General features: G+C 42.6%; 1 protein-coding gene across 1 annotated transcript; it reads right to left on the bottom strand.

Moving 5' to 3' along the window:
- Positions 1–969: 969 nt before the first annotated feature.
- rbfox1l (RNA binding fox-1 homolog 1, like) lies at positions 970–23,740 on the bottom strand. The gene is made up of 12 exons (XM_060920964.1): positions 23,430–23,740; positions 10,613–10,849; positions 8,164–8,343; positions 5,666–5,719; positions 5,292–5,384; positions 3,834–3,891; positions 3,680–3,739; positions 3,408–3,549; positions 3,260–3,299; positions 3,091–3,161; positions 2,904–2,979; positions 970–2,802 (listed from the first exon to the last, which is right to left on the bottom strand). The coding sequence occupies exons 1-12, from the start codon at positions 23,511–23,513 to the stop codon at positions 2,758–2,760; spliced, it is 1,140 nt and encodes a 379-aa protein (XP_060776947.1). The 5' UTR covers positions 23,514–23,740; the 3' UTR covers positions 970–2,757.
- Between the last annotated feature and the right edge of the window lie 4,071 nt (positions 23,741–27,811).

Here is a 27,811-nt window from a genome sequence, read left to right as displayed (position 1 = left end):
ATCACACTGACTGCACATGGACAGGAATACATCTCTTTATTCAAATCACACACACACACACACACACACACACACACACACACACACACACAGCGCACGGGACACAGGTGACTCAGGTACAACAACAGCACACAGAAGAGTAAAAAGAAAGAAAAACAGATTCTCGACAGAGAGAAAAGATTACACAGAAGGAGGAGGAGAAGAGATGGAGAGATAGACGGATTTGAAAGAAAAAGAAAACCTGTGAAAGAACAAAATGAAACAATAAAAGAGGAAAGAATTTCAGTTTTTACAGAAGAAAAATAAGAATGTGAGAAACAGAGCAGCCTGAGAAGAGAGAGAGAGAGAATTAAAAAAAAAAACCAAAAGCAGTCGAAAGAAAGAAGGGAGAGATGCAGAGAGAGGATGGGCTGGAGAGGAGAGGGAAAATCAAAAGAACAGACAGAGGGGAATAAAACAGAATCGGAAGAAGAGCAGAAAGAGAGGGATGGCGTGGTACAGAGAGAAAACATACAGCAACTACAGAACGAAAGAAGAATAAAAAACTGTCGATGATCAGAGAGTAAAAGCTCTGAACGTCAAGCAGTTGGATGGAAAGAGGAAGAGAGGTGGAAAAAAGAAGACATTTTTAGAAGGAAAAAAGGAAGAGATTATTTGTCAGATTTGAAAGTGGAAGAAAAAAGATGCGAAAACTGAATCAGAAGAAACAAATAAAGAACAGACGAGAAAAAGAAAAGATGCATCAGATCATAAAGGAGAAGAGAATACAGGAAGCAGTGCATACTGGGGGAAAAAAAACACAGAACACTTACTAATGCACCCGAGAGGAAAGAAGGGAATAAAGGAAAAGGATTAGAAAAAAAGACGAGAGAGATGTACAGAACAAATCATGCAAAAAAGAAAGTGATTTCTAAAACAATTCTGCAGACAAAGAAGAAGAAAAAAGATTGAAAGAAGGAAAAGAACGACAAAGTAAAGGAAGACAGAGAGCAAAGAGATGTACAGATCAGATCATGCAAAGAAAAACGAATGGAGTGATTGCAAAAGTAGTATAGAATGATAGATAGTGGTCAGTAGTGAAGTGGTGATCAGTTTATTCAGCAAGAGAGAATTAAAGAGCAAATAAATGATGGGAAGAACAGAGAGAGAGAGAGAGAGAGAGAGAGATTCAGCACAAACGACAAGAAAGCAGGAAGCGTGAAAAGTAAATAATTAAATTAGACCGTGGCTTAAACAGATACAAGAGCGTGGGGTCAAAGGTCAAAAGAAAGACAATAGGAATGAAAGAACAGGAGGATGAATCATAGAGGTCAAAGGTCACACACTTCTCTCTCGATGCTGTTTTGGGGCTCAGGATTTTTAAACTAATCTACACTGTAAATAATAACAACAATATAATAATACATAGTTTAAAAGACAACGCTGCAGTGCATCATGGGATTGATGGCTGTATCGTGTAAGAATATAATGAATGATTTGAGACGGAGCCCCAGTTCAACGTCCAGTTATTCAGTGTGTGTGTGTGTGTGTGTGTGTGTGTGTGTGTGTGTAAAAGCTGAAATGAAGGGTCTCAGTTTGTGCTCAGGAGATTGAGCCAGAAAATAAAGTTTCTTGAAAACATGAACTGTGATTCTTCGAGTTGAGGGGCGTGGCGATACGATACGATACTTTCACATCACAATAAACATCCAACGTGCGATATCAGTCTCACAAAATCACATCCCGCTCAGCCTGGTGTGTTCAGTGCGTCATCATGTGAATGATGTGTGTAACATATCGGTGTGGTGAGACTGATTTATATCGCCACACCCCTGAGGAACATCAGCACAGAGGTAGATGGCACAGGGAGGAGGAGGAGGAGGAGGGTGAAATCCTGAGTCACCTGTACACCTGACCATGCAGCTCACAGTCCATCATACATCTCACACACACTGCACTGCACATCAATATGACAATCATCTACAAAAATAATTCATTTTCACTCGGTACAAGGACGTGCTGATAATTTAACACACGATATTGCTGAGGGCGGAGCTTAACTTAAATGTGACTTAAACAGCCAATCACATTACTCAATCATGGCGCATGTTCACGTGAGGTATAGTGTTGACATTTTCGCTAGTAAAGAGAGCTCGCATTGCACACTGTTGTGCTGATGTCATTCTGACAAGTTTGATTGACTCAAATTTTGCTGAAGCTCCGCCCACTGATCTAAGGAGGTTTGTCTGTCACTGCTGAAAAATATCGATTCCTGAATTTGCTTGATGCTAGGTAAGAAACCAAGCAGCGTGTAAAAGGCAACATTGTAATTCTGCTCCACGAGCTAAAAGCGTTCCATGTTGTGTGTAATTTTATCGTAATAACATCATCGCTTAGTTTCGAAGCGTATCAGCACGAACCTGCTCACAGCACATCGTCATCACACACACTTCATCATCACGCTCAGGCTACAGCCGCTCGGCTTGACAGAGGTGAGCGGGATAACTAGTGTGTTCGCTTTACCGCTGGTGTTGCTAATCGTAAGGAAAAAAAATAATAATAATAATAAATGGTGAGAGGAAACAGCTAGCAGTGTTGAACTTCTCTCCTTCAGTAGTTTATTCTTAGCATAATGCTAACTACGGCACTGTGAGCACCATGTATGAGGTCAGTGTGGGTGTGGCTTCTCCCAGGCTCCTCAGTTCATTATTTGATTGAAGCTCCGCCCAGTTTGTGATCCAGGGGGAGGTGGGGGAGGGGCAAAAGATCAGTGTGGGGTCAGTATGGGGTGAAGCGGTTGTAGCCTCCTCGATACAGACTCGCCTGGGGGAAAACACAAACCTGTTTAGCATTTTACGCCCACACACACACCACAGTGCTAACCTCAGTGTGGTTTGAAGTGTGTGTGTGTGTGAGAATCTCACCATCGTGCCAACTCCGTATGTGGTGGTCGGACCAACAGAGTGATGATAGGGGTCTGTGGCGTACACCCTCCCGTACCTACACACACACTTGTGTAAGTCAATACAGTTGACAGGTGAATTGTATAAAAGGTGAAATGTGTACATTTGCATAAAAGCTGATGAAATGATGAATTTAGATTATTTTTACCCATCGCTGTACGCAGCAGTAGCTGTAGCTGAAGGAGACTGAGCCACTCTGTATGCAGCAGGATATCCTCCCTGACACACACACACACACACACATTAATAATGCATGTGGAATATTTTAGCATAAAGTTTATTTCACTTTTTTATTCAATATAACTTTTCAAACTCACATAGACTTCAGTTCCATATAGTCCATCCTGATACACCACCCTGTAACACACACACACACTATTCATTTTCACGACACACTATCAGTGAGACAGATCCTGGCTCGTCTGTCTGTCTGTCTGTCTGTCTGTCTGAGAGCGTGAGACTGACCCTGGATAGGCTGGAACAGCAGTGGGCGTGGCTGCTGCAGCTGCTGAGCGAATGGTATTATACACAGCGCGGCCACGCCCCCTCAGAGCCGAGCCTCTGTAAGCCAGCGTTGCCGTGGGAACGGGATAAGGAAAGCTGGCCACTATATAAGAGCAAGGAAAGAGTCAATCTCAGAGAGGACTCACTCAGGATTCATTTCGGCTCCACCCCCAAACACTACCACATGTCTTGGTGGTGACGTATGTACGGTGTGTGAGAGTGAGATGGAGTACCGGTGTAGAGTTCCGGAGCGTACATCGCGCCCATCACGGGGTTAATCTTCCATCCTGTAGCTGCACACAAACACAAATCATTCCTCCTGTCAGATTACAGTGGTGTGTGTGTGTGTGAGAGAGAGAGAGAGAGTGACTGAGATAACGAGCTCACCGTTAACGAGTGGAGTCTGTGGTTTCTTGGTCACCACTCTGGCCGTGGCGTTGTTCACCTTCATAATAAATACACATCACTCACCATTTGACTCTTTACATTAAACTCTTCCTGACTCAACTGATTCAATTCATTCACCATGGATCTGAATCAAACAGATTCATTTGATTCACTGCTCAGAACTACATCCAAAACCAGATCAGTTACACACGGATATGACAGTCCGAGATCGCCAATGATGTCATCGTGTATGCAGTGATGTCATGTGAGGTCATCGCCAGGCCACTGGACTCGTGCGCTGTGGAAAACTAATGCCAGTCGACTCCAGACATAATGCAATGCAAACTTGGAACTAAAACATGATTTTAGTGTCATAGTGAGATGTTTATGTTGTAGGTAAAGCTGGAACACTAATTTAGTAATTTATGAGTAAGTAAAGCAAGTTTGCAAGATTACACACACACACACACACACACACACACACACACACACACACACACACAGCGCTAATTTGCCAGAATGTACTGTAGGTCTTCTGAAAAAGAGGATCATGGGAGAAGTCAAGTCAAAGTCCCTCTCACGCCAGGATCTGGTTCTTCCCAGGCAGTCCCCTATCCCAGTACTAACCAGCTCTTTAAGGCGTATGGGTGCAGCGCCGATCTCCGCTTCGATAACCTTGGGCCTCTCGCCTATACAGCTAGGGTTACAGTGTGTGTGTGTGTGGGGGGGGTCCTCTGGTAACCGCAAGCATTGACTCCCCACTCTCATCTGTATTGCAGTGTGCCTTGCGCGACGGTAGTCGGTACCATTTTTATGATAGTCTTTGGTACGACCTGACCGCAAGTAGAACTCGTGCTCTCCTGGTTGAGAGGTGGACATGCTAACCATGAGGCCAACTCGTGGTGGCCTTGGGAGAAGACAGTGCTGCTAATATCTCATCTCATGTAATTATCTGTAGCCGCTTTATCCTGTTCTACAGGGTCGCAGGCGAGCTGGAGCCTATCCCAGCTGACTACGGGTGAAAGGCGGGGTTCACCCTGGACAAGTCGCCAGGTCATCACAGGGCTGACACATAGACACAGACAACCATTCACACTCACATTCACACCTACGCTCAATTTAGAGTCACCAGTTAACCTAACCTGCATGTCTTTGGACTGTGGGGGAAACCGGAGCACCCGGAGGAAACCCACGCGGACACGGGGAGAACATGCAAACTCCACACAGAAAGGCCCTCGCCGGCCACGGGGCTCGAACCCGGACCTTCTTGCTGTGAGGCGACAGCGCTAACCACTACACCACCGTGCCGCCTGCTGCTAATATGGCATCACTAATTATGGTTACAATATAAACCATACATAACATATAAACATATACACACACACACACCGTGTTCCTCACACACAAACACAACACTCGTTTAAAAACAGGTGAGGATAAACACGTTAGCATTCCTACCTCGATCTTTCTCCCCTCCACGATCGTCCCATTGAGCTTCTCTCGGGCTTGATCGGCTTCTGACGCATTCTCAAATGTCACAAACCCAAAACCCTGAAGAACCAGAAGAGCAGAGAGTCACACCCTCTAACTGACAGTGAAGATAGTTAGTTCCATCCTTTAAGTGCACATGGAGCGTGTGTATCAGCCATGCTAATGTCTTAGCTTGCTAGTTAGCTAGCTAGCAGAGTGAACAGGGAAGTTAGTTTCACCCAGTTTCATTGTGAGCTCGCTCAAACTCAGGAAAGGCTACTTAAGGTGTGTCATGGATAAACAGCTTAATTTGGATGACAGGAAGTGATGTAAGATACTGTGAGTTACAGCTAATGACTGACCTTTGACCCTCGCTCGTTGAAGATAATTTCTACATCCAGGATTTTGCCAAATTGCTGAAAGACAAAAGACTGCTTGTTTATTATTGACACTCGGATCAAGCATGATTTGTTTACGAGCATATGCTAATAAAGCGAGCAATAAGCTAACAGTGTTGCTCTGTGTGCATTTTAAAGAAAGATTATCGAGGAGGAAATGAGCTAAAGCTTGAATTCAACTCATGAGGTTATGATTCAGATTCAGACAAATGAAACTATAAATTTTATTAACACTTGATATTTATTTATTTATTTATTTATTTTATTAAAGGATCCCCATTAGCTTGTGCCATAGCAGTTCGCTAGTCTTCCTGGGGTCCCCAATTCAAAACATATCACATCATTTCAACGGTTAAGAAACATACAGATATACATGCATTACAAAATGCTAAATGCAATTTAAAAGTTCAAAAGTTCTAATATAGCAAAATGCATGACAAAAATACTTATACTAAAAAGTTCAGGAACAATTGTAGCAAACAGTTATAAAATGCAGTGCTGCCACCTCAATTTTTCAAAAAGTAAAATGCGGTGCTACCACCTGTACATTGCTAAAGTACTCCTTTGAACACCTAATAAAACAATAAAAAATACAAACTATACAGCTTAAGCCGACACCCACCCACGTGCAATGAACCGGTGCCACAGGTGCTCTCGCCCCTGCCCCTTTTCTGTTTGCTGTTCAAAGTGCCCTTTTCATAGGGACTGTTTTGTTGTTTTGGTTTTTTTTTTAATATTTGTAAAAGATAAGTTAGCTCCAACATCAATATTCTCTACAATTTGACAATAATATATGAAATTATAGATTTATAAAATAACGTTTTTCTATGTAAATGCGGGCATCAATCCGTGACGTCACGCATTCAGTGCGCCTCCGTGCAGAAAGCGCATGCAGGCGGTTGACAGTGGGAGACAGTGCGAGGAACGGCATGGTGAGGTCACACTGAAAGTCTCCTTTCATTTCTTATCTGAACATGCAATATTGTGCAGCTTAGAACACAACAGTAAATGCGTAGGGTTGTTTATCATTTAATGAAGCCGCCTAGGCTATATTTAAACCGTTTGCTCCATCCATTTCATTAACGTGGCAGATTCGGAAACTTTAGTTTGAACAACGGCGTTAATAACATATTCTAGCAGCTTCGAAAACTTAAGGCTGAATGACGACGTCCACAACATATTCTATCAAGACACACAGAATGTTCAGTTGCAGTTGAAATTTAGTTTTGAATAAAGTTAACTTGTGTGAAAAATTTGTTCCAAGTGCCCTTTTTTGAATGTTGAGCCCCTGCCCCTCCAAAGGTCTTTGCACGGCCCTGCCGACACCTATATTAACCATTCAAGAGATACACTTTTAGTCTCTTTTTAAAGGATCTTTTGCATTTGTCTTGACGAATATCAAGTGGCAAATCATTCCATGTCTTAATTCCTCTATAAAGCACAGTTCTTTTCAGTGAATTAGTTATTGCATTTGGTTGTACAATGTCACCCTTGCCCGCTTTCCTGGTGTCTTGTTTGTGAACTGTATTACAAAACACTACTTGATGTATCATACACTCAGGTCTATGCGTTTTCATTGTCTCATCTCATCTCATTATCTGTAGCCGCTTTATCCTTCTACAGGGTCGCAGGCAAGCTGGATCCTATCCCAGCTGACTACGGGTGAAAGGCGGGGTTCACCCTGGACAAGTCGCCAGGTCATCACAGGGCTGACACATAGACACAGACAACCATTCACACTCACATTCACACCTACGCTCAATTTAGAGTCACCAGTTAACCTAACCTGCATGTCTTTGGACTGTGGGGGAAACCGGAGCACCCGGAGGAAACCCACGCGGACACGAGGAGAACATGCAAACTCCACACAGAAAGGCCCTCACCGGTCCCGGGGCTCGAACCCAGGACCTTCTTGCTGTGAGGCGACAGCGCTAACCACTACACCACCGTGCCGCCGTTTTCATTGTTTCACTAAGAAATGTCACTGTGCTTAGGGCCAGCCTCTTCTCAACGCTGAGCCATGACAGCGTAGTCTACATCTTATGGATGCTAGTTCTAGATGAACATCCCAGGACAAGCCTAGCAGCTCTGTTCTGAACAACTTGTAGTTTTGCCAGATCTTTTTTTGAGGCCGAGGCCCAGACCACTGAGCAGTAATCCAGATGAGATAAAATTAAAGATTTGCAGACTTGCTCCAGGATTTTAAATTGCACATATGGTGCACATTGTCTTATAAAGTGAATACCACTGCCCATTTTTTGAATGATTCTATCTATATGTTCTGACCATGACAGATGGCTGTCAATGACCATGCCCAGCAATTTCACCTTTTCCACTTGTTCTATGGGGTCTTTGGCCACATATAGCACATAATTATGATTTTCATAATAATAATAATAATAATAATGTGTGTGTGTGTGTAGTTTTATCCTTGTTTTTATTGATTGATTTATTTATTTTACCCCAAACATCTGTCTCAAGTCAGGATCCCGGAATCTGAAGGGAATATTGGAGACATGAAGGCGTTTGGGTTGGGCTTTCCCAGACCCCTCCTCCTCATTGCTGCTTCCTGCTCCTCCCCCTGTCGCCACAGGGATGTTCAGAGGCTGGGGGTCAGAAGTCACAGGGGCCAGACCTTCGTCCTGAGTGACCGCCAACGCAACAGAGAAAGAGAAGATTAAAGTTCGGACTGAGGAGCGGTGTGAAGGGACATGAGGCAGAACCTTCTTTGAAAAAAGCCAAGTCCCAAACAGTCACTAAGCAAGTGCAATACTAACTAGTCATTAATGCCAGAGCCAAAATGATCATTGTTACACTAAATGCGAGCATTTGAGGTGGAGCCTAAATATAACAAGTCATGTGACCAGTAATAAGCCATTCATATGCAGTATAGCACTTTTACAATTTCATTTCATTTCATAAATCTTTTACAGCATGGTGTCTTTTTCATGGGGGATCAAAACAAAGCAACATGAACGTCAACATAAAGAAGAAATAAAGTGAGCACAGAAGCACATGAGCGCCACCTAGTCACAGCTCTATGATCACATGATCACACATGCCTGTTAGACACAGCTTCAGGACTGAACTATTCACCAGAGAGGGGGGGAGAGAGAGAGAGAGAGAGACAGACAGACTGAGAGAGAGACACACACAGATAGACAGACTGAGAGAGAGACACACACAGATAGACAGAGTGAGACAGAGCGAAAGATTGAGAAAGTGACTGTACATTAAAAAAATAATCAATAATCAGACATTTCTGATGCACTTACATCATATTACATCATCACATTGTATTGCATCATCACAAAGCTGATGACATCATCAGTGTGGAGAAAAGACCCCATGCAGTTCAGCACTACAGCTGAACAGTGCATCACACCCACATCCATTACCCACAATGCACCACGATGCGTGTGTGTGCGTGTGTGTGAGCCCGACTCATCAAAATGCCATTACACTGTTACGCTGTTATCATCATCATCATCATCATCATCATCATCATCATCAAGAAGTTTGTGTTACAGACAGCAGATTAAAGACAAAAAAAAGGAAAAAAATGAAGGGATAAAGACTGAAAAAAGCACAGGGACCCAGAAAAGCAGGGAATAACAGATTAGCTGCAGCTGTGGAGAAAGAAAGAAAGAAAGCTGGAGAGAAGGATAGAGAGATGCAGGAAGTGTAAGACGTCACGGTGCTGCAACATGGCGAATGAGGTTAAAGGTCATGACCCACCATTCCATGTAAAAGGGCAAATATTAATTAGGAGGGGATAAAGAAGTGTATCATCATCATCATCCTCATCCTCAGTCATAGCACACAGACAGAGCAGGGTGTGTGTGTGGGGGTGTAATAAGTGTGTGTGTGCAGGGGGGCGGGGTTTAGGTGCTATGATGTCACGATGCAGAGGTGTGAACCTGGCTGAAAGAGGAGGGAGGAGGAACTCATCCGCTCGGAAACGTCCGGTGTGTGACCCTGGCGCTCCCTAGTGGATATATACACTGTAGATTAGAGAGGGGTCGCGTCCCTATCCACCCTCCTGATCAGTGCACCCTCGTCCACTTCCCCTGGAGTGAGGAAATCTGAGGAAACTCCTCAACTTTACAGTCATGACAATATGAACCACATTAAACTGAGACACTGACAGAGAGACAGGTGTGTGTGTGTGTGTGTGTGTGTGTGTCTATACATATCACCCATCCAGCTCTCAACTCTGACCATGTATGGTAATGCAGCTGACCCTCACACACTCACACCCCACCCACCTACACACACACACACACACACACACACGTATCTAAAGTGAACTGATGACTTATTGCACCTGCGTAAATTAAAATAATTAATAGTGAAACACCACGAATATCTCACTCCACTCATCCACTCCTCACTGTCACTGCAGTTTCTCTCCATCAGATTAAAGATATGAAATTCTACATATTTAATAAATGTGTAATAATATACAATATACAGACAGAACATGATCGTGTTTGGGTTAAGTAACGGATTAAAAACAAACAGTGAATTAGCGTAACAGTAAACATGCTAACATATGAAACTAGCATCATGTTTCATCATGAACTTTTATTCTTTCTTGACCGTGTGTGTGTGTGTGTGTGTGTGTGTGTGTGTTAGAACAGCGAGCAGGCGGCGAATAATCTCTGGGTCACAGTTATTATTTATAAAACATATCGTCCTGCCTAAAAGGCTCAGGTTTAACGCGTTACTGTTCTACTGTCGGAAAGAGAAACTGTTTCACACTGAAACACCCTGAACATCTGGAACATCTGTAAAAACAGGAAGTTCATTTTGTTCATTACTTCACCATCACATTTCTCACACAATAAACATCATGTCATATTCATGAATATTTACCTCCAGTCCACCAGCCAATCATCTTTCTCTTACCGTGCTATTGGCAGGTATAGGCTCCGCCCCTTCATGCTGAGCGCTCTGATACACTCGGAGCTGATGATGGTCTGGGTAATCAGAGCTGGAGTGGGCGGAGCTAAAGTCAAGAGATGGGAGTCTGGCTGTGGGTGTGGGCGGGGCTTGACCCGGTGGAGGATACGCAGGGGGTGCGGCGTATACCTGTGGAAGGGTGGGGTCACTGCTGCCTGGGCCTGCCTCCTGAGCAGGAGCACCCTATGAGAAAGAGAGAGAGAGAGAGAGAGAGAGAATGTGTGTAATTAAAGAATCATCAAAAATGATACTTTATTACATATTAATGAAGCTCTTTTTCATAATCATGACATGTTGTTGATCGTAGGAATTATTTTATTTAGATTATAAATATTCCATGAACAGTAATGAATCATGAGTGTTCTTTAAACAGACCTCTGCATCTTCACACACGCTCAGATTTCACTTTCCCATCAGATGATATTTATTCTGTTCAAATTTACTCCGAATCCCAAATTCCACAAAAACACAGAAAACTGAAGTGTGAACGAAGCTCAGTGATGGAATACAAGCAATGAGGAACCAGACCCTGTTCACCAAAACAATGAAAACGTCACGTAATCTTCAAAACCATTAATCCCCCCAAAATGTGACATCATCCCAAAAGTGTATTAAAAGTCAAAATAAACAAAATGATGCTTTCTAGTGTTTTAAATAAACAGAAATGACCAATACAAAACCCCAGATCTCTCTCTCTCTCTCTCTCTCTCTCTCTCTGTTTTCCAAAAAATATGAATTGTGACTCAACAAAAATCATAAAAAGTGAGACATGGCTCTCATTTTAAAAAAACAAAAAGAAAAAGAAAAGTGAATTGTCACATTTAAAAATAATTTATTACCAAATAGTCAGATCTCCAAATAAAGCTGAGCTTAAATGATGATAAACGTGACTTCAGACTACAAAAAGTCCCAAAAATGTCAATAAATGAATGAAGAAAGTGACCCCTTACCATCTCAGTGCATCTTCTCTTCTCTCTGGACACACTGGCACGCTTTAATGATCCTGCATTAACCCCGCCCACTGTTACATCATTCAAACACACTCACCAATCACAGCACAGCGCACCTCATCTGCCCCTGTCAGTCATCCTCCTGCCCCTCCCACCTGTCCTGTCCTGACACTGAACAGAAGTGTGTGTGTGTGTATGTGTGTGTGTGTGCGTGTGTGTGTGTGTGTGTGTGTGTGTGTTGATAAGATAATAAAACCCAAAATACAACTACAATCTCACTGTGTCACAAATGGATTGTGTGTGTGTGTGTGTGTGTGTGTGTGTGTGTGTGTGTGTGTGTGTGTGTGTGTGTGTGTGTGTGTGTGTAGGGGGATATACAGAGTCTCCCTGCTCCCTGGTGATTATTTCCCCATCATGCTCCCAGGTGTTTTGTTCCTCTTCCACCTCAGCAATTTCCCAACAATTAGTTTTCTTATTGAAGAAAGAATGACACTTTGTGCTTTTTATCCGTTTATAGTTACACGTAATGTTCTCACTTATGTTATCGCAGCTATAAACAGTCGTTCCCTCACCAGCCTCTTTATTCTCTCTCTTCCAGTTAATGAGACAAAAAATAACTGGCAGCTCATCGTGTGAAAGTTCCAGCTTCACCTCTGACTGTTAGAGCACTGACACTGGAGACTCCTTCCACAAAACTTCAACATGCCAAAGATCACACATGTTTCTGTCTGCTCTACAGGTCCCTGTGAATGAGCCGTTACTATAGAAACATGAATATAAACCTGCACTGCTGCCATAGAGAATTAATCAACACCTTCTGACCAGTCAGAGTCCAGCGCTGTCTCATAATGATGTTTTTATACTCTTCAGTAACTTTATAATAAATTGTAGAACAGGAAGTCAGAGGGTTGTAAAAGTGTTTGAGTGATCTGGTGTAAATGTAAAGCAGGGAAGTGATGTTAGTGATCACTCTCTCTCTCACACACACACACACACACACACACACACCCCCTGCCATTTGGCTGAATGATTTCCGCTGTCTTGACTCCTCACTCAGGCTAAAGATTCAGATGATTAAACAGAGGGACACGCCCCCTGGATCTCGTTCGTGTGTGTGTGTGTGTGTGTGTGGTGAGAGCTCGACTCTGCTGAACTTCAACATAAAATCAGTTCACTGTAGCAGTTCTGAAAATGATACAACAATTAAATTTAAAAAGTGTTTAGTTTTGAAGCTGATAAAAAATTTCAGTAAGACATTAAAGACTCAATGTGACCATCAACACTTCAAACACTTCATTATAATCTCATTATTATTATTACTGATACGACTGAGATGCTCATTATTTTGTACGATACACCACAAAGCAGTGGAATACTCCAATCTGATTGGTCAGAAGGTGTGGTCCACTTCATGCCATCCCATATCACATTACCCCGGGGTGGGGTATCTGTGTTGTGTGATATTCCTGAGTTATGTTGATATAAGATTTAACAGTGGTGCATTAACGGTGGTGCAGTGGGTATCACAGTCACCTCACAGCAAGAAGGTTCCAGGTTCGAACCTCATGTCTGACTCGGGTCTTTCTGTGTGGAGTTTGCGTGTTCTCCTCATACAACCCCGATTCCAAAAAAGTTGGGACAAAGTACAAATTGTAAATAAAAACGGAATGCAATGATGTGGAAGTTTCAAAATTCCATATTTTATTCAGAATAGAACATAGATGACATATCAAATGTTTAAACTGAGAAAATGTATCATTTAAAGAGAAAAATTAGGTGATTTAAAATTTCATGACAACAACACATCTCAAAAAAGTTGGGACAAGGCCATGTTTCCCACTGTGAGACATCCCCTTTTCTCTTTACAACAGTCTGTAAACGTCTGGGGACTGAGGAGACAAGTTGCTCAAGTTTAGGGATAGGAATGTTAACCCATTCTTGTCTAATGTAGGATTCTAGTTGCTCAACTGTCTTAGGTCTTTTTTTGTCGTATCTTCCGTTTTATGATGCGCCAAATGTTTTCTATGGGTGAAAGATCTGGACTGCAGGCTGGCCAGTTCAGTACCCGGACCCTTCTTCTACGCAGCCATGATGCTGTAATTGATGCAGTATGTGGTTTGGCATTGTCATGTTGGAAAATGCAAGGTCTTCCCTGAAAGAGACGTCGTCTGGATGGGAGCATATGTTGCTCTAGAACCTGGATATACCTTTCAGCATCGATCGTGTCTTTCCAGATGTGTAAGCTGCCCATGCCACACGCACTAATGCAACCCCATACCATCAGAGATGCAGGCTTCTGAACTGAGCGCCGATAACAACTCGGGTCGTCCTTCTCCTCTTTAGTCCGAATGACACGGCGTCCCTGATTTCCATAAAGAACTTCAAATTTTGATTCGTCTGACCACAGAACAGTTTTCCACTTTGCCACAGTCCATTTTAAATGAGCCTTGGCCCAGAGAAGACGTCTGCGCTTCTGGATCATGTTTAGATACGGCTTCTTCTTTGAACTATGGAGTTTTAGCTGGCAACGGCGGATGGCACGGTGAATTGTGTTCACAGATAATGTTCTCTGGAAATATTCCTGAGCCCATTTTGTGATTTCCAATACAGAAGCATGCCTGTATGTGATGCAGTGCCGTCTAAGGGCCCAAAGATCACGGGCACCCAGTATGGTTTTCCGGCCTTGACCCTTACGCACAGAGATTCTTCCAGATTCTCTGAATCTTTTGATGATATTATGCACTGTAGATGACGATATGTTCAAACTCTTTGCAATTTTACACTGTCGAACTCCTTTCTGATATTGCTCCACTATTTGTCGGCGCAGAATTAGGGGGATTGGTGATCCTCTTCCCATCTTTACTTCTGAGAGCCGCTGCCACTCCAAGATGCTCTTTTTATACCCAGTCATGTTAATGACCTATTGCCAATTGACCTAATGAGTTGCAATTTGGTCCTCCAGCTGTTCCTTTTTTGTACCTTTAACTTTTCCAGCCTCTTATTGCCCCTGTCCCAACTTTTTTGAGATGTGTTGCTGTCATGAAATTTCAAATGAGCCAATATTTGGCATGAAATTTCAAAATGTCTCACTTTCGACATTTGATATGTTGTCTATGTTCTACTGTGAATACAATATCAGTTTTTGAGATTTGTAAATTATTGCATTCCATTTTTATTTACAATTTGTACTTTGTCCCAACTTTTTTGGAATCGGGGTTGTATTAGTTTCCACTGTTATGCTGATGACACACAGTTGTATGTTTCTGCAAAACCTGATGAGAGACACCAGCTTAATAGAATTGAGGAATGTGTGAAGGACATTAGACACTGGATGCTTATTAACTTCCTTCTGCTTAACTCTGACAAGACAGAAGTACTTGTACTCGGACCCCATGCAGCTAGAAGTAAGTTTTCTGATTCCACAGTAACTCTTGATGGCCTTTCTGTTTCTTCACGTGCAGCAGTAAAAGACCTCGGAGTGATTATTGACCCCAGTCTTTCATTCGAAACTCACATTGATAACATCACCCGGATAGCTTTCTTTCATCTCAGAAATATTGCAAAGATAAGAAATTTAATGTCACTACATGAGGCAGAAAAACTAGTTCATGCTTTTGTTCCCTCCAGGTTGGATTATTGTAATGCCTTACTGTCTGGATGTTCCAATAAGTGCATAAACAAGCTCCAGTTAGTTCAAAATGCAGCAGCAAGAGTCCTTACTAGGACTAGAAAATATGACCACATCACGCCTGTCTTATCCACACTGCATTGGCTCCCAATCAAATTTCGTATTGATTATAAAATACTACTATTGACCTTTAAAGCACTGAATGGTCTCGCACCACAGTACCTGAGTGAACTTCTGCTCCTCTATGACCCGCCACGCCTACTTAGATCAAAAGGTGCAGGCTATCTGCTGGTACCTCATATAGTGAAGGCTACAACAGGGGGCAGAGCCTTTTCTTACAAAGCCCCACAGTTATGGAACAGCCTTCCAAGTAGTGTTCGGGAATCAGACACAGTCTCAGTGTTTAAGTCTCGGCTGAAAACATATCTGTTTAGTCAAGCCTTGTGTTAATGGTGTTTATGAGGTAAAGGTGTAGATCTGGAGGGTCGTCAGACAGAGTGTTTTGGTAAACTGGGATGTATGGATGCTGTCAGTCCCCACTCGCTTGCTCACTCGAGTTTGTTGACGGTGTAGTGGCTGCTGCTTTATGTCCCGGGGCCCCTCATGCCTGTGTTACCTTCTGGCTCTCTCCTTTTAGTTATGCTGTCATAGTTAGTTGCCGGAATCCCTGCTTGTACTCAGTGCAATATGTGTACTGTTCCTACTTATTCAGGTGACATTGGGCATACCTAACAACCTGTGTTTTCTCTCTCTTCCCCCCTAATGTGTCCCTCTGAGTTACATGTCGGTCCTGGGATCGAGATGCTGAACCTCTTCTGCTCCTCGGACCTGCCTGATCCATCCTGGTGCCCTGTGTCTGGTTGGAGTCTCATCATATCGCTCCTGTGGAAGGTGGCCCCATGTGGACAGTTGGGGGTCACGCCTGGAGGATGCTCTGGACTCTTGCAGTGGTGCTTTTGTGGCTGGGGACTGCAGCTGACTTGCTGACTTTGGGACTGCGGTTGTTGTGAACGGTTTTGCGCTCGGGTTTCCGTCGGTTGGGGGCTTATAGCATCAACGAAGCTGACTTTATGTTAGGACTGTTAATGTTATAGTCATGTTGTCTGTTGTTGCCCAAATGAGGATGGGTTCCCTTTTGAGTCTGGTTCCTCTCGAGGTTTCTTCCTCATGTCATCTGAGAGAGTTTTTCCTTGCCACCGTCGCCACAGGCTTCTCATTGGAGATAGATTAGGGATAAAATTAGTTCATATATTAAGTCATTCAAATTCTGTAAAGCTGCTTTGCGACAATGTTTCTTGTTAAAAGCGCTATACAAATAAACTTGACTTGGCTTGACTACTTTTGATGTGTCTTTTGGTGACTGACCAAGCCGATGCGAGACATGCAAATACGACCACAGTCGCTGCACTTCCATTGATCTCCTGTTGGTTGAGTCTGCATGCGATTCTTTTGGCGCCATCGTTTGTCCTTCCTCTGTTGGATGCGATTTTCCTCAAAGGAGCTCAGACCCTTGGAGCAGAGTCCCTGCCATGCCGTTCTATTACCAGCTGTGGCCTCCCATGTATTGGGGTTTATACTGCAGGATTTGAGGTTTGCTTTTAAGACATCTTTGTACCTTTTCCTCTGTCCACCTCTATTTCTATATAGCCTTCCTTCAGTTCACCATAAAGGAGAGCTGTTGGGATTCTTGTGTCTTCCATACGGACTGTGTGCCCTGCCCACCTGAGCTGTGACTGGATAAGGTAGTATTCTATGCTTTGTATTTTACACCGTTCAAGCACTTCTGTGTCAGGGACTTTGTCCTTCCAGTTGATCCCTGATATCTTTCTGAGGCACCTCAGGTGGAACTGGTCCAATTTCTTGATGTGACGCCTGTAGGGAGTCCAGGACTCACTGCCATAGAGCAGGGTGCAAAGCACAACAGCGTGATAAACGTTGTTCTTTGTTGAGAATCTGATGCCACGTTCACTCCACAGACATTGCATCAGCTTGCCAAAAGCAACACTCGCCCTTCCCAATCTAGCTGAAATCTCTTCATCAGTCGTAGCATTCTGTGACAGTGTGCCACCTAAGTAGCAAAACTTATCAACCACTCTCAGGGGTGTCCCTTCAATGGTCACGGTGGGTGCAGGATAAGTCGAGGCAGGCCTTGGTTGGATAAGCGGCATAGACACTGGATGAATGGGTAGGAAACATTCTGTTGTACCAAAAAGATGTTCTGGACAGTAATGAAGAATAAAGCGCACCTCTTTTTTCATCAGAACTAAAACAGATGTCGAGTTGCAGCTTTTTTTTTTTTTAACTGTAAAATCCTGTAAACACACACTGCAGTTTTGGGAAACAGCACAACGATCACGCTTTACTCATACACACCTGTCTGAAGTGAACTCATTCCCTCAGTGTATAAATCATGACATTGTGGTGTTTTTATGAAGCGTCGCAGAGACTCTGTAGAATATTTCCTCTCTCATCTTATAATTATTTAGAAAAGGAGACGGACTGAGCACATGTTGTCAAATCACTGCACTAATCACACTTACAGTCTATTATCTCATCTCATCTCATCTCATTATCTGTAGCCGCTTTATCCTGCTCTACAGGGTTGCAGGCGAGCTGGATCCTATCTCAGCTGACTACGGGCGAAAGGCGGGGTACACCCTGGACAAGTCGCCAGGTCATCACAGGGCTGACACATAGGCCAAGTTTACATTAGACCGTATCTGTCTCGTTTTCTTCGTGGATGCACTGTCCGTTTACATTAAACCGCCTGGAAACGCCGGGAAACGGGAATCCGCCAGGGTCCACGTATTCAATCTAAATCGTGTCTGGTCCGGTGCTGTGTAAACATTGAGAATACACGGATACGCTGTGCTGAGCTCTAGCTGGCGTCGTCATTGGACAACGTCACTGTGACATCCACCTTCCTGATTCGCTGGCGTTGGTCATGTGACGCGACTGCTGAAAAACGGCACGGACTTCCGCCTTGTATCACCTTTCATTAAAGAGTATAAAAGTATGAAAATACTGCAAATACTGATGCAAATACTGCCCATTGTGTAGTTATGATTGTCTTTAGGCTTGCCATCCTTCCACTTGCAAGTGGTAAGTGATATGCGCTGGGATCACACACACAGCGGCTCAGTCCCGAATCACTGCTTGTGCACTTCACTCGCGCGCTCTGTGAGCTGCGCAGGGCCGGAGTGCGCACCCTCCAGAGGGCACTCGCTGTTCAGGGCGGAGTGATTTGGAGCGCAGGATGCCTGCGGAGCCGAGCGTATCCGTGTATTGGTGTTGCTGTGTGCACACTAATCGTTTTAAAAACATTAATCTGATGATCCACTGATACGGTCTAATGTAAACTTGGCCATAGACACAGACAACCATTCACACTCACATTCACACCTACGCTCAATTTAGAGTCACCAGTTAACCTAACCTGCATGTCTTTGGACTGTGGGGGAAACCGGAGCACCCGGAGGAAACCCACGCGGACACGGGGAGAACATGCAAACTCCACACAGAAATCTTTGACATGCACGAGTGAGGTGTTAGATATGGGATCGTGTCTCTCCCATCTCTGTCTCACACACACACACACACACACACACACACACACACACACACACACACACACACACACACACACACACCTTCACAAGTGTCACTTTAAACCCCACCCCCTCTTTCAGCTGTTACTGTTGAGGTGAAAGTTCAGCAACCAAAACAGCTGAAGGATCACACACACACACACACACACACACACACACACACACACACACACGGGTTGTAAATTAGAAACAGCCCAGTTGCCGTGTGTGTTCCTGTGCAGAGTAAAACACCGACATATCTTGGACATTTTTCATTGTTTCTGTTTGTCTTTCATTAATTATTTTTGTTATTTCTTATGAAATTGAACTTATTATTATTTCTGTCTGAATTAAAACTGACGTCTTCATGTCAGATTTATCTCCTATTTTCTTGTATGAAATTATAATGAAGCACATATTTGATTGATGAATCTCCAAGAGACATTTTATTGACTAATTTCAAGCTTCTCCTGTCAGCTCATGTTAAGGTTCACTGATTTTATTATTTTGATTTATTTCAAAATAATCAGTGAACAGAATCAGAAAATACAAAGTTTGAAATGTTTAAAAGCATCGAAAATCCCTCTGAGTGATCAGATATTCTCTTTGTAATAACATGATAATCAGAAATATGGAATAAATTTGTCCCTATTTGAGAGATTTCCTCCTGCTCAGGAATGGGTTTTCGCTGTGTGCAGCGGTGTGATGAGATTTCTGTTTCTCTCTCTCTCTCTCTCTCTCTCTCTCTCTCTCTCTCTCTCTCTATCTATCTATCTATATAAAATACACAATACACACACACACACACACACACACACACACGCACAGTTGTGGTCAGAAGTTTACATACAGTGATATGAATGTCATGGGAATATTTGGGCTTTCAGTAATTTCTTTGAACTGTTCTTTCTGTGGCAGAATGATTGTCCAGCATACAGCTTTCATAAAAAAAAACCACTAGAATTTGGTGCACATGTTTTAATTTTTTTGGGTTTTCTGAACTCAACACAGAGTCAAAATTATACTTACAGGATCAAAAATGTACATAAACTCACTTAGATTATTAATTCTGAGGTGCTGAAACTTTCAAAATGTCTCTTATCTTGCCAAGGCCGAGGTCTCTTAACTTCCTGTGAGTGATCATGATTGACTACAGCTGGTAGCTTCTCTGTGCCTTCATAAAAAGGGTTTGTTTACAGCATACATTGGCTTGACCAACACACAGTAAAATGGGAACGTCCAAGGAGCTCAGTGCAGATCTGATAAAGAGGATCACAGATGTACACAACTCCAGAATGTCTCTTGGAGCCATTTTTAAACAACTGCAGACCCCAAGATCAGTTCAAACAATTGTATCCAAGTTATTGTGACGTGTAGTCACTTTGCCAAGTCACTTTGCTTCAAGAAAACCCAAACTGTCACCCTCAGCTGAAAGGAAATTGGTTTGGATGGTCAGGAACAACCTGGGAACCACCATAGCACAGCCCTGCCATGAACTGGAAGCTGATGGATCACTGTCTACAGTTCAGATCACCATGGATGAAGAGGCTGCTATCCAAAAAGTAACCCCCTGCTCCAAAATTGACATCTTCAAACTTAACTAAAGTTTGAAGCTGACCACACGGACAAAGAAAAAAACCTTCTGGAGGAAAGCTGTATGGTCAGATGAGACAAAAATTGAGTTGTTTGGCCACAATGACCACCATGTACAGAGGGACGCTGTACCAGCTGGTGGTGGTGGTGGTAGGATCATCATGCTCTGGGGCTGTTTTGCTGCCAGTGGAACTGGTTCATTGCACAAAGTGAATGGAATAATGAAGAAGGAGGACGACCTCAGAATTCTTCAGCATAAACCATCAGAAACTTGAACACGACTTGGGAGTTACAACAGGACAATGAACCCAAACACGCATCAGAGCTGGTTGTGGAGGATAAAGCAGGCGAACATTAAGCTTCAAACAAGTCCTGACTTCAACCCTATTGAAAATATATGGACCGTGCTTCTAAGTCAAGTCCATGCCAGGAAAAAAAAATGTAATTGAACTCGACCAATTCAACCATGAAGAGTCGTGAAATATTCAACCAGAATTCTGCCAGAAGCTTGTTCATGGTCAACAAAAATGATTGGTCAAGGTGAATCTTGCGAAGAGACATTTTACCCAAATAGTAGGTGTGCTGTATGGATATTTTTGACCCTGTGTTTATTTCAGAAAACCCAAAGAAAATTAAAACTTGTGCACCAAATTCTAGTGTTTTTTTTAATGAAAGCTGTATGCTGGACAATCATTCTGCCACAGAAAGAACAGTTCAAAGAAATTACTGAAAGCCCAATTTTGCCATGACATTCATATCACTGTATATAAACTTCTGACCACAACTGTGTGTATGTGTGTGTGTGTGTGTGTGTGTGTGTGTGTGTGTGTGTGTGTGTGTATACACACACACAGGGTGAGTCAAAATTATGTTCACACTTACCGGTAAATAGTAGAAACCATTTAGTCACAAAACATACATCATATGTGCAAGATGATTTACAGGACGGTCTCAACCTGTTCGAACAACAGCACCATTTAAAGCCTGGACACACATTTCATGGTCACGGCGCACCACACATTCAGGAGAAAAATGATCCGTTCGTGTTCACAGGATTTTGCTTAACCCTGTGTGTGTGTGTGTGTGTGTGTGTGTGTATACAGTATATATATATATATATATATATATATATATATATATATATATATATATATATATATATATATGTGTGTACACTACCGTTCAAAAGTTTGGGGTCACCCAGACAATTTTGTGTTTTCCATGAAAAGTCACACTTTTATTTACCACCATAAGTTGTAAAATGAATAGAAAATATAGTCGAGACATTTTTCTGGCCATTTTGAGCATTTAATCGACCCCACAAATGTGATGCTCCAGAAACTCAATCTGCTCAAAGGAAGGTCAGTTTTATAGCTTCTCTAAAGAGCTCAACTGTTTTCAGCTGTGCTAACATGATTGTACAAGGGTTTTCTAATCATCCATTAGCCTTCTGAGGCAATGAGCAAACACATTGTACCATTAGAACACTGGAGTGAGAGTTGCTGGAAATGGGCCTCTATACACCTATGGAGATATTGCACCAAAAACCACACATTTGCAGCTAGAATAGTCATTTACCACATTAGCAATGTATAGAGTGGATTTCTGATTAGTTTAAAGTGATCTTCATTGAAAAGAACAGTGCTTTTCTTTCAAAAATAAGGACATTTCAAAGTGACCCCAAACTTTTGAACAGTAGTGTGTGTATATATATATATATATATATATATATATATATATATATATATATATATATATATATATATGATAAAATGTTTTTGCAGAAAATTTTTATAAAATGTTCCATACAATATTTCACACAATTGCACACTTGTTAGTGAAGGTTCACGTGTGTGTGTGTACAGCAGGAAAGCTGAACAGATTGACCTGGAATACCGTACCTGTTGCATGACGTTAGATTACTGAATTTAAAAGTCAAGAGTCCTCCATTCATTCAGTGATTAAGTTAAAATCCTACGAAACAGCAGGAACCACAAAAGGCCGATCAGTTTTCGTTTCCTGGAGCTCAGTCTGATTAATCCTTCATCACACCATCACTCCAGTTCATTCCATCCTCTCCTCATCTCATCATCACCACATCATACTGATGATCGTATTCACACCACATTTACGCCAAAGGTGTTGATTAATTCTCCATCACAGCAGCTCTGACAATAGTGCTGGTTTATTTATAATTAATGCAGTCATTCTTATATGTGATGGTTTCTATAGCACCAGCTCTTTCACAGGGACGTGTACAACAGATGCCCCACTGATGATGAACAGATTTCTGGAAGGAGTCTCCAGTGTCAGTGCTTTGTAACAGATATGTTCAGGACAGAGGAATTTACATTTCTTTGCAGTTTCTCAGTAAGAATGAAAGACAAGCTGTGATTCTGTTTGTCTTATTCACTTCATGCCTGTTTAAAGCTGCTAGAATGTAAGTGAGAACAGGAACTAGCATTAAATGTAACCATAAATGGATAAAAAGTATAACGTGAAATAAATTGTTCTCGTTGTCAGGTTGCTGCGGTGTAAGAGGAATAAACCACCTGCGGTCGAGCTTTGCGTCTGGCTGCATGACACCACCTAATAGTTGATTATTTTTCTGTAACAGTATGACGCAGTGCATTTTATTCCTTACACAATCCACAGGTGAAACATCTTCTAGTGGACACGAGATATCACACAGGTTTAAAATAACATCATGGAGCGAGAGAATAAAATTCAAGCACATCAGAGAGTGAGAGAGGGAGAGAGAGAGGGACAAATATAGAGTAAAAGAGCAGGAGATATGGAGAGACAAAAAAAGCCAAATAGAGAGAGACAGAAAGGCAGAGAGACTATAGAAAGAGCAAGACCGATCCAGAGAGAAGAGTAAGAGAGAAACATTAAGAAATATAACAAGACATAGAGGGGGGAAAAGGAGAGTGAGACAGAGGGAGAGAGACATGGTAAACAGTAAAGTAAGAGACAAGTTGAGAGAGAGAGTGTTTTGGGGTTACCTGCATGAGGCTGGGGTAGCAGGAAGTTTGTGGGTACACAGGGAGACCGTATGGCTGCAGGATGACCGCCGGAGAGGACAACATGGTGCATAGCCAGAAGCAGAGACAGACAGACAGATAGAAAAGTGTGGAGAAGTTCTCTGAAGAACCCTGGAGAGAGAACTGAGTCCAGACACTCGAGGAGAGAAACCAAGACAAAATCCCAAAAAAGAACAGAGGAAAAGTCTCAAAAGAAAGAAAGAAGGAAACTGAAAAGCTGTGTGCGCTGAGAGCAAACTTTTGCTGGGCTCTGAGGAGGACAACATGTGTTCAATACTCTGTGTGTGTGTGTGTGTGTGTGTGTGTGTGTCTGACTGATAGAGACACATGTCTAGCATCACATTACACTGTTGTTATAAATAGCTGCTGTGTTCCTGCTGCACACTGAGCTGATCTCAGAACAGTTTCTGATTTTAATCGTATGTGAAAATTTCACAAAATAAAGTTTCAGTGCAAATAAGAGCCAAAAATATATATTGAGTTTGTGTGCGTTTATGTGCGGATCACCACGATCTGCACTAACTTATTTTAACTATTACTTATTAACAATACTTCTTGGGACCAGAAGAAAATTACAGAGGGTTTTTAACATATAAAGTTTCAAATGTGCATAAAATTAAAACCGTTGCCTATGAGCTTTAATACACACCAGCAGGAGGTGGTGTTCTATTTTGTAGATCATAATGTGTTCTTCTTATTACTCATCTCATCTCATTATCTGTAGCCGCTTTATCCTGTTCTACAGGGTCGCAGGCGAGCTGGATCCTATCCCAGCTGACTACGGGCGAAAGGCGGGGTTCACCCTGGACAAGTCGCCAGGTCATCACAGGGCTGACACATAGACACAGACAACCATTCACACTCACATTCACACCTACGCTCAATTTAGAGTCACCAGTTAGCCTAACCTGCATGTCTTTGGACTGTGGGGGAAACCGGAGCACCCGGAGGAAACCCACGCGAACACGGGGAGAACATGCAAACTCCACACAGAAAGGCCCTCGCCGGCCACGGGGCTCGAACCCGGACCTTCTTGCTGTGAGGCGACAGCGCTAACCACTACACCACCGTGCCGCCCCGTCTTATTACTATTTATTATTATTATAAGTAGTAGGAGTCATCATAGTATATATATATTTTAATCGCATCAAGTACAAACAAGTGTTCACATCATGACACTGTCTGGGTTTAGAATTCCATACACAGATTTTAAAGAAATTACAGCTCTGTGGTTTTAATTTGGGCTGCATGGTGGTTAGCACTGTCACCTCACAGCAAGAAGGTCGGGGTTCGAGCCCCGTGGCCGGCAAGGGCCTTTCTGTGTGGAGTTTGCATGTTCTCCCCGTGTCCGCGTGGGTTTCCTCCGGTTTCCCCCACAGTCCAAAGACATGCAGGTTAGGTTAACTGGTGGCTCTAAATTGACCGTAGGTGTGAATGGTTGCTTGTCTCTGTGTGTCACCCTGTGATGATCTAGTGACTTGTCCAGGGTGTACCCCGCCTTTCGCCCGTAGTCAGCTGGGATTGTTAGGGATTTTTTTAGTTTTTGCTGGGATTCGAACCCGGGTCGCTGGTGTGATAATCCAGCAAACCCACACTAGGCCACCAGGGGGATGACTCAAGTGCAGAGGCGTGAGGCGTAGGTAGAGTATCAAAAACAGTTTATTTCCAATATATACAATCTGTTGGAAAAAACAAAAAGAAAATCCAAAAGCTCAAAGTCAAAACAAAAAGCCAAAGATAAGAAAAGAAAATGCAAAAATCCAAACGCTCAGAAAATCAAAAATACAAAGTCCAAAGAAAGTAAAAACATCAAAAACACAAGGGCACAGGCAAGATACGTGGGACAGAAGAAACTAGCACTAGGCAACATAGCATAAAGACTCCGTGACAAGGGAACAAACAGAGGGGTATTTATACACAAACTAATAAAGGAACAGGGCGGGGCAGGAAACAAGCAATCAAGACAAACACAAAACACAGTGGCGGCCTCTAGAGGCCAAAACAAACATGACAAGATAAACATAACAGCGGCCTTTAGAGGCCAAACAGTCCCAGTCCTAACAGGGATAGGATCCAGCCCACAACCCTGCACAGGATAAGTGGTTATGGATGGATGGTTTTAATTTTGTTTTTTGTTTTTTTGAAATTCAGTGGAATGTTTTCTGATGTCATCTCTATTTTAAAAGAAATAAAACATGACATTTGACCTAAAAATGTGAAATATATCCATTCCTCAAAGATTATGTGTGTGTGTGTGTGTGTATGTGTGTGTGTGTGTGTGTGTGCGGCACGCGTTTGGACATAAAACAACTCAAATGCTTATCAATATTTTTACAAGAAGTTTTACAAATGTACAATACTAAAATACACAGTAAAGCAGCAGTTCTTGAACAGCAATTACAAAAGGTCCAGTTTCAGGTTGATGCTGTTCTGATGTATTTTATAAAGTAATCTGTGTTTGTGTGGGTTCTGAAAAGGTGCACCTGGCTGCATTGTTTTTACATCTCTAGTTTTAAATACATTGTGTCTGCACATTTACTTACACACACACACACACACACACACACACACACACACACATTTCATTAGAGATATTTTGAGATGACAAACAACTCTGAGGTGTCACTGATAGGCAGCCTTCAAAGCATTGTAGTCGATGAACAGTAAGGTCCTGATTTATTTTAACGGTTTATGAGTGAAGTTTGCCATTGGCGAATAAAATTATTCATGAAAATGACATCATTACAATGGCCGATCCCATTGAGTGTAAAAAAAAGAACCCCTTGACGTATGAAATACTCCTTTTTATCGTGACAGTGTTGGATTATTTGAATCCTGACTCCAGGTCATTCACTACAAGAAGCTCCTTCTCCTTCAGGACTTTATAGAATTCTGCTTTGGCAGCTCTTCCTCCTGAGTCGAGAAATCTGTACAATTTCCTCATTTTCTCCTGTGGTGTTGTTGCCTCGTTGATAACACTGTACATTTAATTGGTGATGATTTTCTTGGTGAGTAGAGTGTCTGCTATTTCCAGTACTGATGCAACTCTCTGTATGAGCGTGTCTCTGTATTTATCTACAAATTCAACACCTAAAACAGAGAGAAACATTAACTTATAACAATGTACACTGCAGGACTCTTTCAACAGAATTCATCCCAAGTTCATCATAAGGACATTTACTTTGACAAATCAAAAGAATTTAAGATCAATAAATGTCATACAAACATCAGGATCATGAATTGGAAATTATTTATATTTCTAACAATATTTAAAGAGTTCTTGAAAAGAGATTAAAGTGTTTCAACTGTGTGAGAATATTGTCAGTAACAGCGCTGAAAATCTGAGTTCGGAGCAGCCTCCAAACATGACCACTCCGGACTACACTTCCCGAGAATAACAGTGCCCCACCTCACCAGAATTCTAATCACTTCACCTGCAGCCAATTACCCCACAATCACCAACTCCATATAAGCTCAGCAGTCACAAACACGTCTCGTGAAGTATTGTTCTGTGTCCCATACCTGACTTTACCAAGCCATTTGTTCACTGACTGACTTTCTGTTTACGACCGCTGCTCTTGTTTTTTTCCAACTTCGTCGTCTCGTCTGCCCTGCACTGATCTGTTTGCCGATTGATCGACCGCTGCTCGATTCCTGACTACAATTCCTGATTCTCGATTTGGCTTTATTTGTAGTTTGCACTGTACCCGCTCTCCCCTGCAATTGCATCTACAAGTGCCTGCCCTCTGACAGGATACTTCGCCATCATGGATACAGCAGAGGAGGCAAAGCAGACTGCAATCAATGTGCAGGGGCATCTGTTAGGAGAGCAGCAGTAGATAATCAGCAATCTCAACACCAGGATGTCGCAGCTCACTGCTGTGATGTCGCAGGCCATCCTCACATGCCCCTCATCACCCGCAGGTGTTCCTTGACACATTCTTCTGCCTGAAAATTTCTCTAGTGAGGTTTCCCACTGCAAAGGATTTCTTCTCCAGTGTTCTTTGTACTTTTCATCACTCACTGGAGTAACTGATGAACACAAGATCACCCAGTTCATCAGTCTTCTCACTGGTAAGGCTGTTCAGTGGGCAAGTGCGGTTTGGATGCATGGGGGAGAACACACTACTTCCTATGATCGTTTTCTGGACTTGTTCACGAGAGTCATTGACCATCCACCTGAGGGCATAGAGGTAGGAGACAGTCTACTGATGATCCAACAGGGGCAGAGGAGTGTTGCAGAGTATGCACTGGATTTCCGCACCTTAGCTGCAGGCAGCAGCTGGAACAAGCCAGCCTTGAAAGCCACGTTTTGCCAAGGCTTATGTCCAGAGGTTCTCAAT

Source organism: Neoarius graeffei, chromosome 5 (genome assembly GCF_027579695.1).
Source record: "Neoarius graeffei isolate fNeoGra1 chromosome 5, fNeoGra1.pri, whole genome shotgun sequence".
NCBI lineage: Eukaryota > Metazoa > Chordata > Actinopteri > Siluriformes > Ariidae > Neoarius > Neoarius graeffei.
The sequence above is the reverse complement of the archived record's forward strand: the minus strand, read 5'-3'. Positions and strand labels throughout refer to the sequence as shown.

Coding starts and splice junctions, on each gene's coding strand:
- rbfox1l (XM_060920964.1), bottom strand. CDS start 23,513: ATGTTGTCCTCTCCGGCGGTCATCCTGCAGCCATACGGTCTCCCTGTG. Junction 5,385..5,665: donor TCAACGAGCGAGGGTCAAAG/GTCAGTCATTAG, acceptor CTGGTTCTTCAG/GGTTTTGGGTTTGTGACATT. Junction 2,980..3,090: donor ACTGCTGCGTACAGCGATGG/GTAAAAATAATC, acceptor GTGTGTGTGTAG/GTACGGGAGGGTGTACGCCA.